The sequence below is a fragment of the Dasypus novemcinctus genome, chromosome 3 (assembly GCF_030445035.2).
Source record: "Dasypus novemcinctus isolate mDasNov1 chromosome 3, mDasNov1.1.hap2, whole genome shotgun sequence".
In the NCBI taxonomy this organism is placed as follows: Eukaryota; Metazoa; Chordata; class Mammalia; order Cingulata; family Dasypodidae; genus Dasypus; species Dasypus novemcinctus.
Genome location: NC_080675.1, coordinates 127,069,672 through 127,082,924, shown reverse-complemented (window position 1 = coordinate 127,082,924; position 13,253 = coordinate 127,069,672). Strand labels below are relative to the sequence as shown.

General features: G+C 37.4%; 1 protein-coding gene across 1 annotated transcript in view; it reads right to left on the bottom strand.

The window, feature by feature from the left end:
- UNC13C (unc-13 homolog C) overlaps nt 1-13,253 on the bottom strand; it is a 738,074-nt gene that overhangs the window by 706,264 nt on the left and 18,557 nt on the right. Inside the window, exon 2 of the mRNA XM_058294229.1 lies at nt 5,303-8,545. Within this exon, the coding sequence (XP_058150212.1) occupies nt 5,303-8,291 (2,989 nt within the window). The 5' untranslated portion in view covers nt 8,292-8,545. The remainder of the gene's footprint in view (nt 1-5,302; nt 8,546-13,253) is intronic.

Below are 13,253 nucleotides of genomic sequence, written 5' to 3'. Positions count from 1 at the left end.
CACAGTAAACAAAGCCTCAAACAAGAGTGCTCCTGAGGGCTCTAGGGCACTTCTGGACAGGGTCTCATGAAATCAACACCCCTTCAGCGGGGGGTATTTGGGAATATATTATAAACTAATTCCCCAGTACAACATAGTTATACTTATTTAAAATAATTCCCCTACTTGTGATCCTTCTACTCCTTTCATTTGAAACTTATAATTTTCAATATACCCATTAACTATATTTCCCAGAGACTTAAATCTTTGGATTGCTTAGATGCCAATTGAGCCTTGAATCCCAGCAGTGTTGTGGCCAACTCCTACTCTCCAGTTCTTCCGGGCTTGCCATGGACAACCAAGAAAACAATGATGATGGGTAAGTCCCATTCCAGAAAACAAGGAGTGTCTCCAACAGCAAGCAAAACAATTCTTCCATCTGCACCATAATATCTAAGTCCCCTCTGAGCCTGAAGCAGTCAGAGCAGACATCATCCCAAATCCCTCAAGACTAAGGAATGAACAAACATAACATGTACCAAGGTAGACTTATTGTTAGTGTAGTTATCATCTTGTGTTAATGGAGGAACTCGTAACATTGATATAAAGATAGTGGTTGCCAGGGATTCAGAAGGGAGGGGGAAGGATGAATAGGTAGAACACAAGGCATATTTAGGGCAGCAAAATGGTTCTGTATGAGGCAATGATGAACACGTGACATTATACATTTGTCAAAGCCTATAAAACTGTACAGAACAGGGTGTAAATCATAACGTAAACTCTAGATTTTGGTTAGTAGCGATGCTTTAATACCGGTCCATCAATTGTAACAATTAGTGTACCACATTAATGTAAGATGTTAAAAATAGGGGAAACTGTGGAGGGGGGAGGTATTCAGGGTTATATGGTAATACCCTATACTTTGATGTAATTTTTCTGTAAATGTAAATCTAAAACTTATCTTTAAAAAGTTATTACAAAAAGAGAATGCAGTAGATGCTAATATGAAAAGATACTTTTAATATATATTTCATGTAAGAAAAGAGGCAGAACAATAAGAATATATGATATTATAGGGCCATTTATGTTTAAACATAAAGAAAGAAAAAGATAAAAGGTATACATGTTTTTATCCCTATGTAGTGTTTGGAACTGATTACCTTCCTCTGAAGAATTGAAAGAGCTGTCTATTTTACTTTTCATTTTAGAATTTTCAGGGTTTTATTTTCTTATGTTTTGATATGTATGTGTGAGTGTGGTTGTGTAATGCAACAATAACAAGTTTTAGATACATATTCTGGGCTCCAATACATGCCCACCCTATCAAAATTTTCAGTTGTAGGATCCTAATATTCTGTAACTTTTTAACAACACCCCAGGAACATCAACAACTACTACAAAAAGTTCCCTGGATGATTCCAACAACTCGCCCATTTGAGAACCACTGACTAAAATAACAAATTATCAACCTGAGGAAAATTTTTATACTTTCAATTTCACATCTTTATTTGGGAGCCAAAACATTCCTACAAAATTCTATAATCATTCAGAAAACAATAATGCATACAATGATAAAACATCTTAGTCATAATCATACTTAATAATGATGTAACAGTCTCTTTCAGGATCTACAGACACCCTGGGAATGGCCTTTCTAAACAAAACAAGATTTTTCTTCCTATACTAGAAAAATTTACTTCAAACTGATTTTTAGCTCTAATTCCAGGTTAAGTGTCCTCTTACTTCAAATACGTCATCCTTCAAGCAGTCATTAAAGAACAGTATTTATGGGGCCCTTCAAGTCTTGATTTATAAATTGATAGGAGGATTTGAAGTAGAAAAACTTAGAATGAACTATTCCACATCAAAACCTCCAGTGTGTCAGAAAACCAAACGTCTTTCTTAGAATAAACCCAATGGCCTGACTCTGTTCTCCATCCTTAGTCTTTTTCTCACAGTTAAATAAGAAAGAAATGACTTTTGAAATGAGTAATCATATGGCAGCTCAAAATCACTAGTCACCCATTTAATTCTGGATCCACCACTCATTAGCTGTGTGACATTAAGTTACATGACTTTTCAACCTTTTGTTTCCTCATGCATAAAATGGAATATTGATAGAGGTTGTATACAAAATAAAAAAATGGAAACATGTTAACTGCCTGGAAAGGGCCTAGTATATAGACAGAAGTTCTCAATACACGTAAGCTTTCAATTTTAGCCATGCTTCTGAGCTCCTAGGAAAGAGAGTCAGTATCTCATCAATTAAAGGGCATAGTTTGGATTTGACTCCAAAGCTTATGCTTTTTACTTAGTATCCTGCTCTTGTGATCAGGTAGTCATCCAACAAATATTGTCAGTGTCATATCTGCATCATGCACTGGTCTAGTACCAGGGCAAATGAAACAATGAAGAAGACAAGACATCTCACCAGTAGATTAAAGTTCAGAAGAGAAAATGAGAGATTAATATAAAGAGGTATTATGTAAGGTGAAAGCCAGTAGTAAGTTCCATAAGAGGCATATGGATGGGCGTTTGGAGGAGACAATAATAAATTCCAGTTGAAGGGTGGTACAGGGCTGGAGATGGGGTGTCATAGTCACCACCATGGTGTAGGGCTCAGGCCAGCTACATAAAAAGTGTCACTCATCAGGGCCCAGGATTGAGGGAAGAACTAGACCTAATGGGGTGGTTCCTGGCTGCACACACTCATATCTCTTTCCCTATTGGCATGCTACTCAAGGTGTAATTTCTCAGAAACACTATCATCACAATATCTACCACAGTAACATCAAAGTTTTAAAAATTCATTCCCACCAGAACCCTGAAGATAAGAGTTGAAATAAATAATTGAAATTTATAAGACTATGACTCCATGAAGGTATGTCAGGGGAGAAGCATCCTATGACGTTTTACAGCAAGAGCTCTACAGTCGAATCTGGCCAGGTTAATAATGGAGGCAAGAAAACACTGCTACCTAATGGTAGCCAGGGAGAGAAAAATCTGTTGGCATATACCCAAAGCCTAGTAAGCAGATGGCCCCAGGCACAAAAAGTATCATGACAATTGGCACCTCATTAGGGTGCCCTGGCAGGGAAGGGGTCTGGAAAATGCCTTTCTTTGGCTGCCCTTCCTTATGAGGCATATTGGTGGCACAGGATGGGAAAAACTGCCTGGTTGCTGCCAAGGGGAAGAGCGATGGCCTTTTGAAACTAGGCTAGTGCAGGCTCCTGGGTAGTCAATCTGGTGCCTTTCAGCAACAAGAGAGCATCTTAAAGACATGTGTGCTGATTTCCTCTGGGATAGAGGTTATCCAACAGATTGCACTGGAAGCTGGCTGGCAGCATAAGAATCCAAGCTCCAAGATGGTAGAGGGGTTTGAGTTCCCTGTTGCCAGCCCTAGTATGTCAGTTATATGGCATGAGATTGTTGTACCCATTTGAGAATTATTAAGTTGGTGGCAAATGAGTAACAACTAAGTGTCATTAGCTGACTAGGTTTGTTAGCTATTTGAAGGATTATTAACAATAACAGTATCCTTTGCTAATTTGGAATTTTTAACAAGTTGATGAACAGCCATTTTTTTTCCTGAAATTTATGGCCTAATCTCTGTTTAAGATACTACCTAACATTTCAAACAGATACTTTTCCCAACTGGCACTTAAACATTCACCTATTATATTGCAATAGATACACATACAACCTACACACATACATGCAATGCTTAGTCTGAATTTACTTTTGAATAGACTTCTCTGAACCAACAGCAGATAAAGTGAAATATCAAATTGCTGGTCTGTATCCCAAGAAATTATCAAATGAGTTTCAATAACAAGGATATCTAACTACCAAAAACTACTCTGAAATGAGATATAAATTATTCCAATATGAACTTATTTTGTCAGTTTTGCACTTTTAAGTTGTAAATATATTCAAGAACTTCCATTCTCTCCCACAAGAAATAAATAAAATGGCCAATGCACCCAATATCTTGACTTATGCTTTTCTTTAAATGAATTACATGTTGTTTTATATAGACATATTTTTAAAGCGGAGAACACTAATTGTTTTTTCAATTGTCTTAAAGCCTGAAACAGTTTAACAATAATGATTATTCCATAATCTCTCCCTATTAAGTAGAAAATGATCAGTTTGGAAGAATGTCTAATCAGCTTTGGTCAAGACAAAGAAGCTGCAATCAGCTGCTGTCTGCAGATATTACATAATTTCATAATAGTAAGTAACTCTTGCTCAAGTAAATATATACTTTTAAGAAAGATTAAGTGGAGTAAATATTTGAATAAAATATTAAAATGCCACAATTATGGCAAATATTAGCAATATGTAATTAATTAAAACTGAGATTATAACAAACTATTTACAAACTATAAAGCAATAAGCATGCAAATAAAGTATATGATAGAGACTGGGAGAGGGGCAGATCAAGTTTAGTTCAGAAATGAAAAGTCAAAAACTCTTAAATTCATTCACAGCTACTTTTCAAAAGTGTAAAATTTAAAATTGTTTCTACAGGAAATCAAGTAAAATTGTTAGCTAAGGTACTCATTTCCATAAAGGAGTAGGAACTTCTAGTATGCTCTTTAGAAGGAAACTTCTTGACTCTGACCCCTAACTGACTCCTCCTCCGTAAGAGACTTTTCTGTTTAGGGAGGTTGAAATACAGGTCATGAGAAGCCATGGCCTGGGCTCTTGTTTCCACTGTTTTCTCAGCTGCATCAAGTGGTAGCACAGCCTATGGCCCTCCATAGGAGTGGCTAAGGTTGGCTGTATAGACCCAGGTCCTCGTACTGGTAGGTCCCAAATTATGGATTTAATGAAAAGAATGGAAAGTCTAAGAGTCTATCTTTCCAATTTTTTAAAGATTAACTATACCTTTCTCCTCATTCCTGAAGACCTAATGGAACCAAGGAGCAGACCCTAGGATGCTGGCTTGAGAGGCAGCTCTTTGATTTCAGTCACCAATTTTTCTGATAACTATTTTTATGCCACAGGGTTGTTGGTTAATCTAACATTGGTTTTGTGCCTAACACTAGCAAAGAAATCTTGATCCACAATATAGGTGAACTGTGTAGAAGTTTAGGCTCATTTTTAAGTGACCCACATTAAATAATCTTTGATTTTAAATCATTAAGCACAACATGTTGGGGGAACTGTCTGGGGAAATAAAATTCTTCTCAGAAAAATAAAAAAAAATCATTGCAAGTAAGCCCTTTCTCTCATTAGTATATACAGAGCTTGCGCTAAAGAATCACCAACCAATGGTAAAGAGTTAGCTCATAATGTAATATTTAAATATGAGTACCTCCAGCCAGGATCTTTTCTTCCAACTCTGCCATTTGCTTCTTATAGGCTTTTAAAGCTGCTTCTTTGAAAGAGGGACAGATTCTCTTTGGCTTTGTGATTTCTACTGATTGTTCAGGAATGTTTTGGTTTTCATCTTCTCCTATTTCCATTACAACTGATGTTACATTTGAGGGCTCCAATCCCCCTTCACCAACCACATCATCTGCCTGACCATCATAACCCTCATCTTGTGGGGTTTCATATGGAGTCTCATATGAAGTGTGGTCATATTCTTGCATTTGCTCATCTATCTCAGTAATACTAGTCCTGTTTTCTAGTTTAGCAAGGACTTGTTCCATCACTTCAACATAATCTGTTTCATCATCAGCCACTGGTTCACTATAATCCTCTTCATCCTCTGCTTTGTAGTAACAGGGTTCTGCATAGACATCAGAGTCAAGGGTAGTACTCGATTCATTTGCAGTTGATTGGGATAATGTCCGAAACCTCCCCATTAAGGAGGAGCCACTGTCCTCATACCCACTGAGACTCTGTGTGCTTTTGTTCCATACAACTTCCAAGGCTGATTTAGCCCTCTGTAATGTTGATCCAAATTTGGGGAAGCTAAAAGTCTTATCAGAAAGATCAATACTTAATCGACTATGCCAAGATTTGGGTGGGGCATCCTCTGAATCATCACTTTGCAGTTCACTTTGACTTTGATATATCATAGACAACTGGTTTTTATTTTGGTGCAACTCATTAGAAATACCTTCCTGATTAGCATCATATTGGCCAACCCACTGGCCTTGTGTTTCATTATCCAATCCAGGGCATGGTGATGAGTTGTCATCTTGGGTTAAATCATAACTTTCAGAGTCATCTTGAAGGTCACTTTGGTACTTTCCAAAGTCTTCTAGGTCTTTATTGGAAACATCCAGCTGTTGATCAGATAGACTATTGGTGTCATAGTCAAAAGCTTCCTGAGTAGATGAATCCAAGCCTAAATCAGCTGCTTGTTCTTGATTCCATTCCTTCCATGGAGAAAGATCCTCATGTAAAGAGAGCTGAGAATCACTGTAATGACTTGGGTCTCCAGATGCACACACTATGCCATTACTCATTCCACTATCCACAGTTTCTGTGTTCACAATTTCACTCTGCCTTTGGACATCCTGAATACCCCCATTCAAACACTGGTCCTGGGTACTTTCATAAGAGGTAGGCATGACTTCCTGTTTCCTCTGCCAAAGTTCCCGGTCCGAAGATGATAGAAGAGAGCTTCCATTAGTTCTAGTGAAAAACTGATTTTCTGAAAAATCTTCTGAGTAAGACTGACACAATTTGGAAAAATCTGATTCAGAACGACTAAGTTTAGTAGTGAAAAAATCACTCTGTGAATGCCAGAGGGGCACTGCATCCACATAAGGGATTGTGGTATGCTTTTCCAGGTTATCTGATTCAGGTAGCTGTGAGGAAATTTTATCATCATCTGATTTATTTGACATTCTGCTGCTATTAGCAGTTTTATTCTTGGATCTAGCATTGTGAGACTTCGAGCTTGACTTGGAAGTACTTCCTTTTGTTTGAAACTCTGACTTGGAAAGTGCTGCATAACTGTTTTTATTGAGGTCAGATTCCAGGTCTCCATCACTGTCATCAGGTGACTGCCAATTGTTCTTCTTGATTTTGGGTTCTGGAGTAGACACTTTTATATCCATGCTCTCGTATGTCTGGGAGGTTGGTATGCCTCTCTCTTTTCTTTCTCTGATGTCATGAGTAAGAATATCTGTTGAGATTCCAATGCCTGTTCCTTTGAGTTTGTATGATTTTTTTAAAACAAAATCCCTTTGCTGAGGGGTTTCAAAATACACAAGTATGGGTCGAGGCTTTGCATTTGGACAGTCCCTTTGCTGTCCTATCCTTTGAGCAAATTCAATTTTAACAGTATTTGGTGCATCTGAAAACCCCATTTTATCAATCAGAATTTGATACACAATGCTTTCAACATATTCAAGTCTTTCTTCAGGCACATTTAAAAATCTCAGGCTTGCCTTGCTACCCAAATGACCTAAGTGTTTAATATAATCATGGATGTCCCTGGTTTCCCTCCGGGACTGCACGAACCCTGTGCGTAGTTGTTCAATTTCACTTTGTACAACCTCCACACTGCTGGAGATCTCATCGATGGAGTGCTTGAGAGCATTGACATGGCCTCGTAGTTCGGAAAGTTCTGTTTCAATCTGACTGATTCCCTGAAGTTCCTTAAAGATCATTTCCATGACATCATGTGTTTGGCTAATGCAGCCAGAGGAACTAAATCCGGGCTCGAGGGCATTTGCCTTTGGGTTTCGTGCAGTTCTGTCCAAAGACTTGCTTCTTATTCCCCAGGTTTTCTTCACCGTGCTCAACTCTGAGTCTGAGGAGACACACTCCTGACTCTTTTTCCATTTTCTCAATTTGCGTAAAGCGCCCAGTTTCAAACTATGTAAAGTGCGCTCACCATCAGAGCTGCCCTCCGAGGGTGCCAGGCTGCTTGAACTCTTTCTGTTGCGTCGAACTGGCATTGTGTGTGTTGATCGTGCCTGGTTTTCTGCACTACTCCTTAGTTCATTTAATGATTCTGAGTAGGAGCTCTCAACTGAAGACAGCTCTTGAAGCAGATCCTCATTATCACTGCTGGCTACATTAATATTCTTTTGTAGGCCATTGGCAATAGCTACTCGGTAACTGAATGTTGGTGAGAGGGAAAATTCTCTACTGGCCTCGTCTTCTTCAGTGGATAAGTTGCGAGCAGATGAACACTTTGCAATCCTTTTGACAGTGCTTTTTAAGGTATTAGAAAATTTGGGAGTTTTGTTCTGGACAGCAGCAGGAACGTCCTGGTCTTTTTTCTGCTGACGATTCTCTTTTTTGGGGGTTGTATTTCCCAGTTTCTTTGTAAACATTCCTTTGCAAAGCTTATGGATGTAAGGTAAAATCAGGCTCTTGAAAAGGTTGGCCACCATGGAGGGCAATCAGTGCAAGTTTTTCTGTCCCAAAGAAGTAAACAATGTATCAGGTTGAAAATCTGTAAATTCAAGGCAAGCATCACTGGTCAGATGTTCTGTGAATCAGTGAAAACAGCATGAATAGCAGCCGTGGCTTTGCCACAATGTCAGTGTCTCGTGAAAACCAGCAAAGCTCCATTGATGAAAGACATTCTCTCCCAGTGGAGGGGTTTGGTGAATCTCTCTCATTTCCATGTAACTTCATCTAGTGTCTAAAAGGAAAGGAATGTTAAAATGAATATCAGAATTCAATTCTAGGTTTATCCTATTGCCAACATTTTCCAAAAGTACCCAACGTGGGAAAAATTGTGGTGGGGGCAGGAAAATCCTTTTACTTTTAAAGTTTTACTTTAAAAGTTCCTTGTAAAATAACTAGGAGTTGGAATCTAGTTGCTTTTAGAACAACTAACTAAGCCAAATCAGTACCAGTAACTGTCTAAATCACAATGGTTTTTTTTTCCTTAAATTTATGACATAGTTGAAATAGTAATAAAACCTAATTATTATGTAGAAATGGTTGAGTGAAATGACACGCAAATTTAAACACCAGTGCTAAATGCATAACAAAATGATTTTTACTTTTTTTCCTTTTCTAAAATTGTATTTCCTTACATAATCTTAAGGGTATAAATTTAAGTGTATTTCCTCCCAGATATTTAAAGTTCTCCAAACTGATATTATTCATGTATGTAAGATCCTTTCTTATTCAATAACTTTTTACTTTTTTAGTTATTCAATGATTAGGAATTTCTCAAATAACTATTAAAGTAAACCAAGTAAATAAATATTTCAAATGATGAAGTAAATACCAAGAGAAAATAGATTTTATTTAGCCCTCAAATTTGTCAATGGAATACCGTGGGTTGAAAAAAATTGAAGGTTATATTGGTGTTATATCAAATTCATTTTAAACTGTGGATAATTCATCCAACTTTTAAAAGGGCTATGGCTTGAGAGAGCAGAGCCAGTCTAATCAACTAAATCCCCATCCCTGGTACCTTAAAAAAAAAAAGGTTGAACATAGTCCATGCAATGATTTGGTATTTTATAATGCAAATGACCACACAACTTAATAATCTTTATGATGGCTAGTTTCTGGAATGATGTGAAGAAGTGAAAAGTTTACATTTAATTTTATCGATTTGCTAGCACTGTGCCTTATAAATAGTGGCTATTCAAATAAACTTTTGATGAATCGAATTACTCTTTTTACCACTGAAATTCATCATAGGATAACAGATATTGCTAAAATCCTTTGTTCACATTGGACTATACATTTGGGGATATAATCTAATTCATTAAGGAATACATCATAAACTGAATATTATTTCAGGAGCCTGCAGACTCTGTCAACCCCCTCTACTTGGATATCTGCCAAATTTACTTTATCCAGGCTTGGCAGGGACCTACAGAACACATCCTCTGGCTGGGAGCCAAGCTTCACAGACAGGGGGGTGTCAATGAGAGAGAGAGGTGAGGAGATGGAGGAGAAAAAGAGAGTGCCTCTAAAGAAGCCAGTGTCTCACGGAGTTTCATAAGCTGCCAGAGTATAACTTCTCTTCTCTGAAACAATTTGGTATTCACAGTTACAAACCAAATCTGTTTTCTACTAAGAAAAATGTAAAGAAATTGACTCCTGAGTTAAATTCCAAAAGTATTTCTTGTGCTCCTCTGCAACCTCTCCTCATGGAGAAAAAGCTTCCTCTGAAAGTTAAGTAGTAGTAGAGTAGAAAAACTATTTTAAAACCAACTTTGATATAACAGCCTACTCTGCCAGTCACTCAGTCCAAAATCCTGGTCTCCCAAACAATATCTACTTTTTGTTTAAATGAAGGGAGCAATTTTGTGAATGTCTCCGAAGTTTTCACAAAGTTGTATATATAGATCCTCTGACCAGTTGCATTACTAATTGAGAACTATTGCTTAGGCAATAATTGTTAGAACAACTTTGAGCAGAAAAAGCCAATCTGGAGAAGTGCTGCCCCACTGAACACATAGCCAAGGGGTACATGTGCACAGTTGCAGATATGAAGTTATGTGCTCTGTATTCCAACCACACAGGATGACTTATTATTTGCTAGGGGTTCTGCGCTCTTTCACACCGTGGTAACTTTTCTGTTCTCCCAATCTATAATACAATTCATATCCAGCCCTCTCTGACTGAAAATTGTGTATCATTTGTCCTGTGAATATCTCACCACTTAACCCAAGCTCATATCTCTCTCTGCTCTGCTGTACTACTGCCCAGTTCATAGGCCATCAGAGCTCTTCCGTATTATAATTACAATTCTGTCTCCACCCACTACACTGTGCCTTCTTTAAGGGAGGAGAAAAGTATGTCTTGTCCAACTTTCCACAGCCGGAATCCAGCATACATAATAAGCATTCAGTAAATATTTGTTGAAGAACTGGCCCACATTTCAGCTACCAAGTTGCTAAATATTTCCACCTGAGAGCCCAACACTAAATTCCATCCAAAACCTAGTTATTTTCCTGAATTATCAATCTCAATCATTATAGTAATAATTATCCATTTTCCCAAGATATATACTCAGGAATCATCTTAAATTCCATATGATCCATCCCACATCCATACCTATGACTATGTCACCTCATTCTGCTAGAAGTACCTTAGTTCTGAACTCTATTATTTCTCATCTGTACTGCTACAATAGTATTCCTATGTGATATTCCCAACACTACTTTGGCCCATCTGCCAAATTGTCCTCTAAAATGACTATATTTTAAACATTTCTAAATCCTCCTGCATAAAACATTTTCTGCCTTGGGAGTCTCATTTCCTGTCACTCCCACAGGCACATCTTGGGCTGCAGCCACAATGAAGCAGTAGGTTTCCTGATTACCACATTTTTGCCTCACCTATATGCTTTTTTCCATGCTGTTCCTTTGGCCTCAAATTCCTTTCCCTTCCTCCTCTCACCCAACATGTTGCTCTCCTGAATATGTATATATCCTTTGACCAGCATCAGAATGTTTGACATCCTAACAGTTCGACATTTCCTCCTCCATACTCTCATATTGCTGCAATTGTACCTTTACAGTGGTTGACTTTCATAATATATTTACATATGTGAAATATGTTATGTATGTGTCTGTCTCTCCAACCTTGCTCTAAACTCTTGAAGAGCAGAGTCCATGTTCTATTTAACTTTAAATATCCATATTACTTAATATGCAGTAGACCCATACTGTTTGTTAGACAAATAAATAAATATATGGACAAATGAATGAATTGACAAATAACAAGTCTGTGAATTAATAAATAATAAAGACTCCAAGAAATCTGAATTGGGCCTCAAACAATCCATCTGGATTGTTCCTCCATCTGGAGGAAGAGCAGTTTTGTTTGAGCAGAAGCTGCGCCTCAGAGACATTTGTGCCATAGCCAGAGATGGAAAAGCATCCTCCTCGGCCAGAAAGGAATGCCTATGATGGGGTCCAGACAGAAATGCATTTGGATGGGCAAAATGGAAAGAGACTGTGGAAAGTTTTTTTGAAATCTACGTTGAGCAGTATCATTTGCTGAGGAGGCACTAACAGTTATTGGTTTTCAGCAGAGTCTCTTGAACCAGATTACCTGGTTCAATCCAGACTGCCTGCTTTGAGTCATGATTAAGCAAATTGCTTAAATGCTTTGTTTCCCAGTTTCCTCATCAGGCAAATGGAAATAACAGTGCTAACTTCCTCATGTTGCTGGAAGGATTAAATAAGAAATGATTAAAGTAGTGCCAGGAATATCATAAGAAATAAAAAATGTTGTTGATGCTAATAAACAATGACAAGATTCCTATCTAAGTAGACCCTCTCTCTACTGTAACTCCTTTCTACATTGCAGGGCAGCCATGAAAGCCCCACAGTAACACAGCAATTTATTTAGACTAATATGAATTGTCCAGTATCTTTTTTAAGGTGTAGTAAGAGTCACACTAATTTTAGATATTTTTGAGGAATATAAATATCTAACTTTTATATGTAATTAAAATTAATTGAAAGGGGAAGTTTAGGGTTGTGTATGTCACTAGAAGAAAAGCTAGAGGATAAAACTTGGGACTGTATAATATAGTGAACCCTGTTGTACATGATGACTGTGGTTAACAGTACAGATTTAAGAATGTTCTTCCATGAACTAGAAAAAAAGTGCTTTTTTTTTTTTTCATTTTGACATTTCTGATGCTGGGTTTGTAGCTACTGGAAACTTGAGTTTTCTTACATATAAACTGGGAATGATATCTATTTCATAAAGATGTTTGTGAGATATGTGATAATGTAATCCTGAGTGAACATGAGATAAGGTGATAATGTAAATGAACACATTTCATGGCTGGTTATACTATTTCCTTTCAATGATATCTATTTTCTTCCTTCCTTCTTTCTCTTACCTTGACAAAAATTTATTTAAACCAAACCTCATGAAGAGAGTCTGTCTTGAATTCCTTACTTGGCAAGCTTGATTTTTTTGAGCCAAGTTAAACAATACTCCCTGCAAAAGTTTTCCTGATAGTGCAGATCTAAGTAAATGCGCTCCTTTATCTGTGTCACAGGCTCACTGAACATCATAAATACCTTTTCTGACGTACATACACACCTTTATTATACCATATTATATGTATTTTAGCATATTATATGTCATAATACAATTCTTCATTTCGGCGTCTATTTTCCCTGATGGAATGTCTCAGGATACCTGTTCAACTGCTTTTCATTGAAAAAAAGTAATGAGCAAATGTATTCAAGCCTGTCGTGAACTCTCACTAACCTGTAACCCATAAACAGACCTTGACCTAAATGTTAGTAGGGAGGAAGGCGAAAGGAGTTGCTAACCTGTTCTTAACATAACTCTAATATCTTCCTAGGTGAAAGAAATACCATACATTCTGAAAGAATAAGGCTGAAATTTTT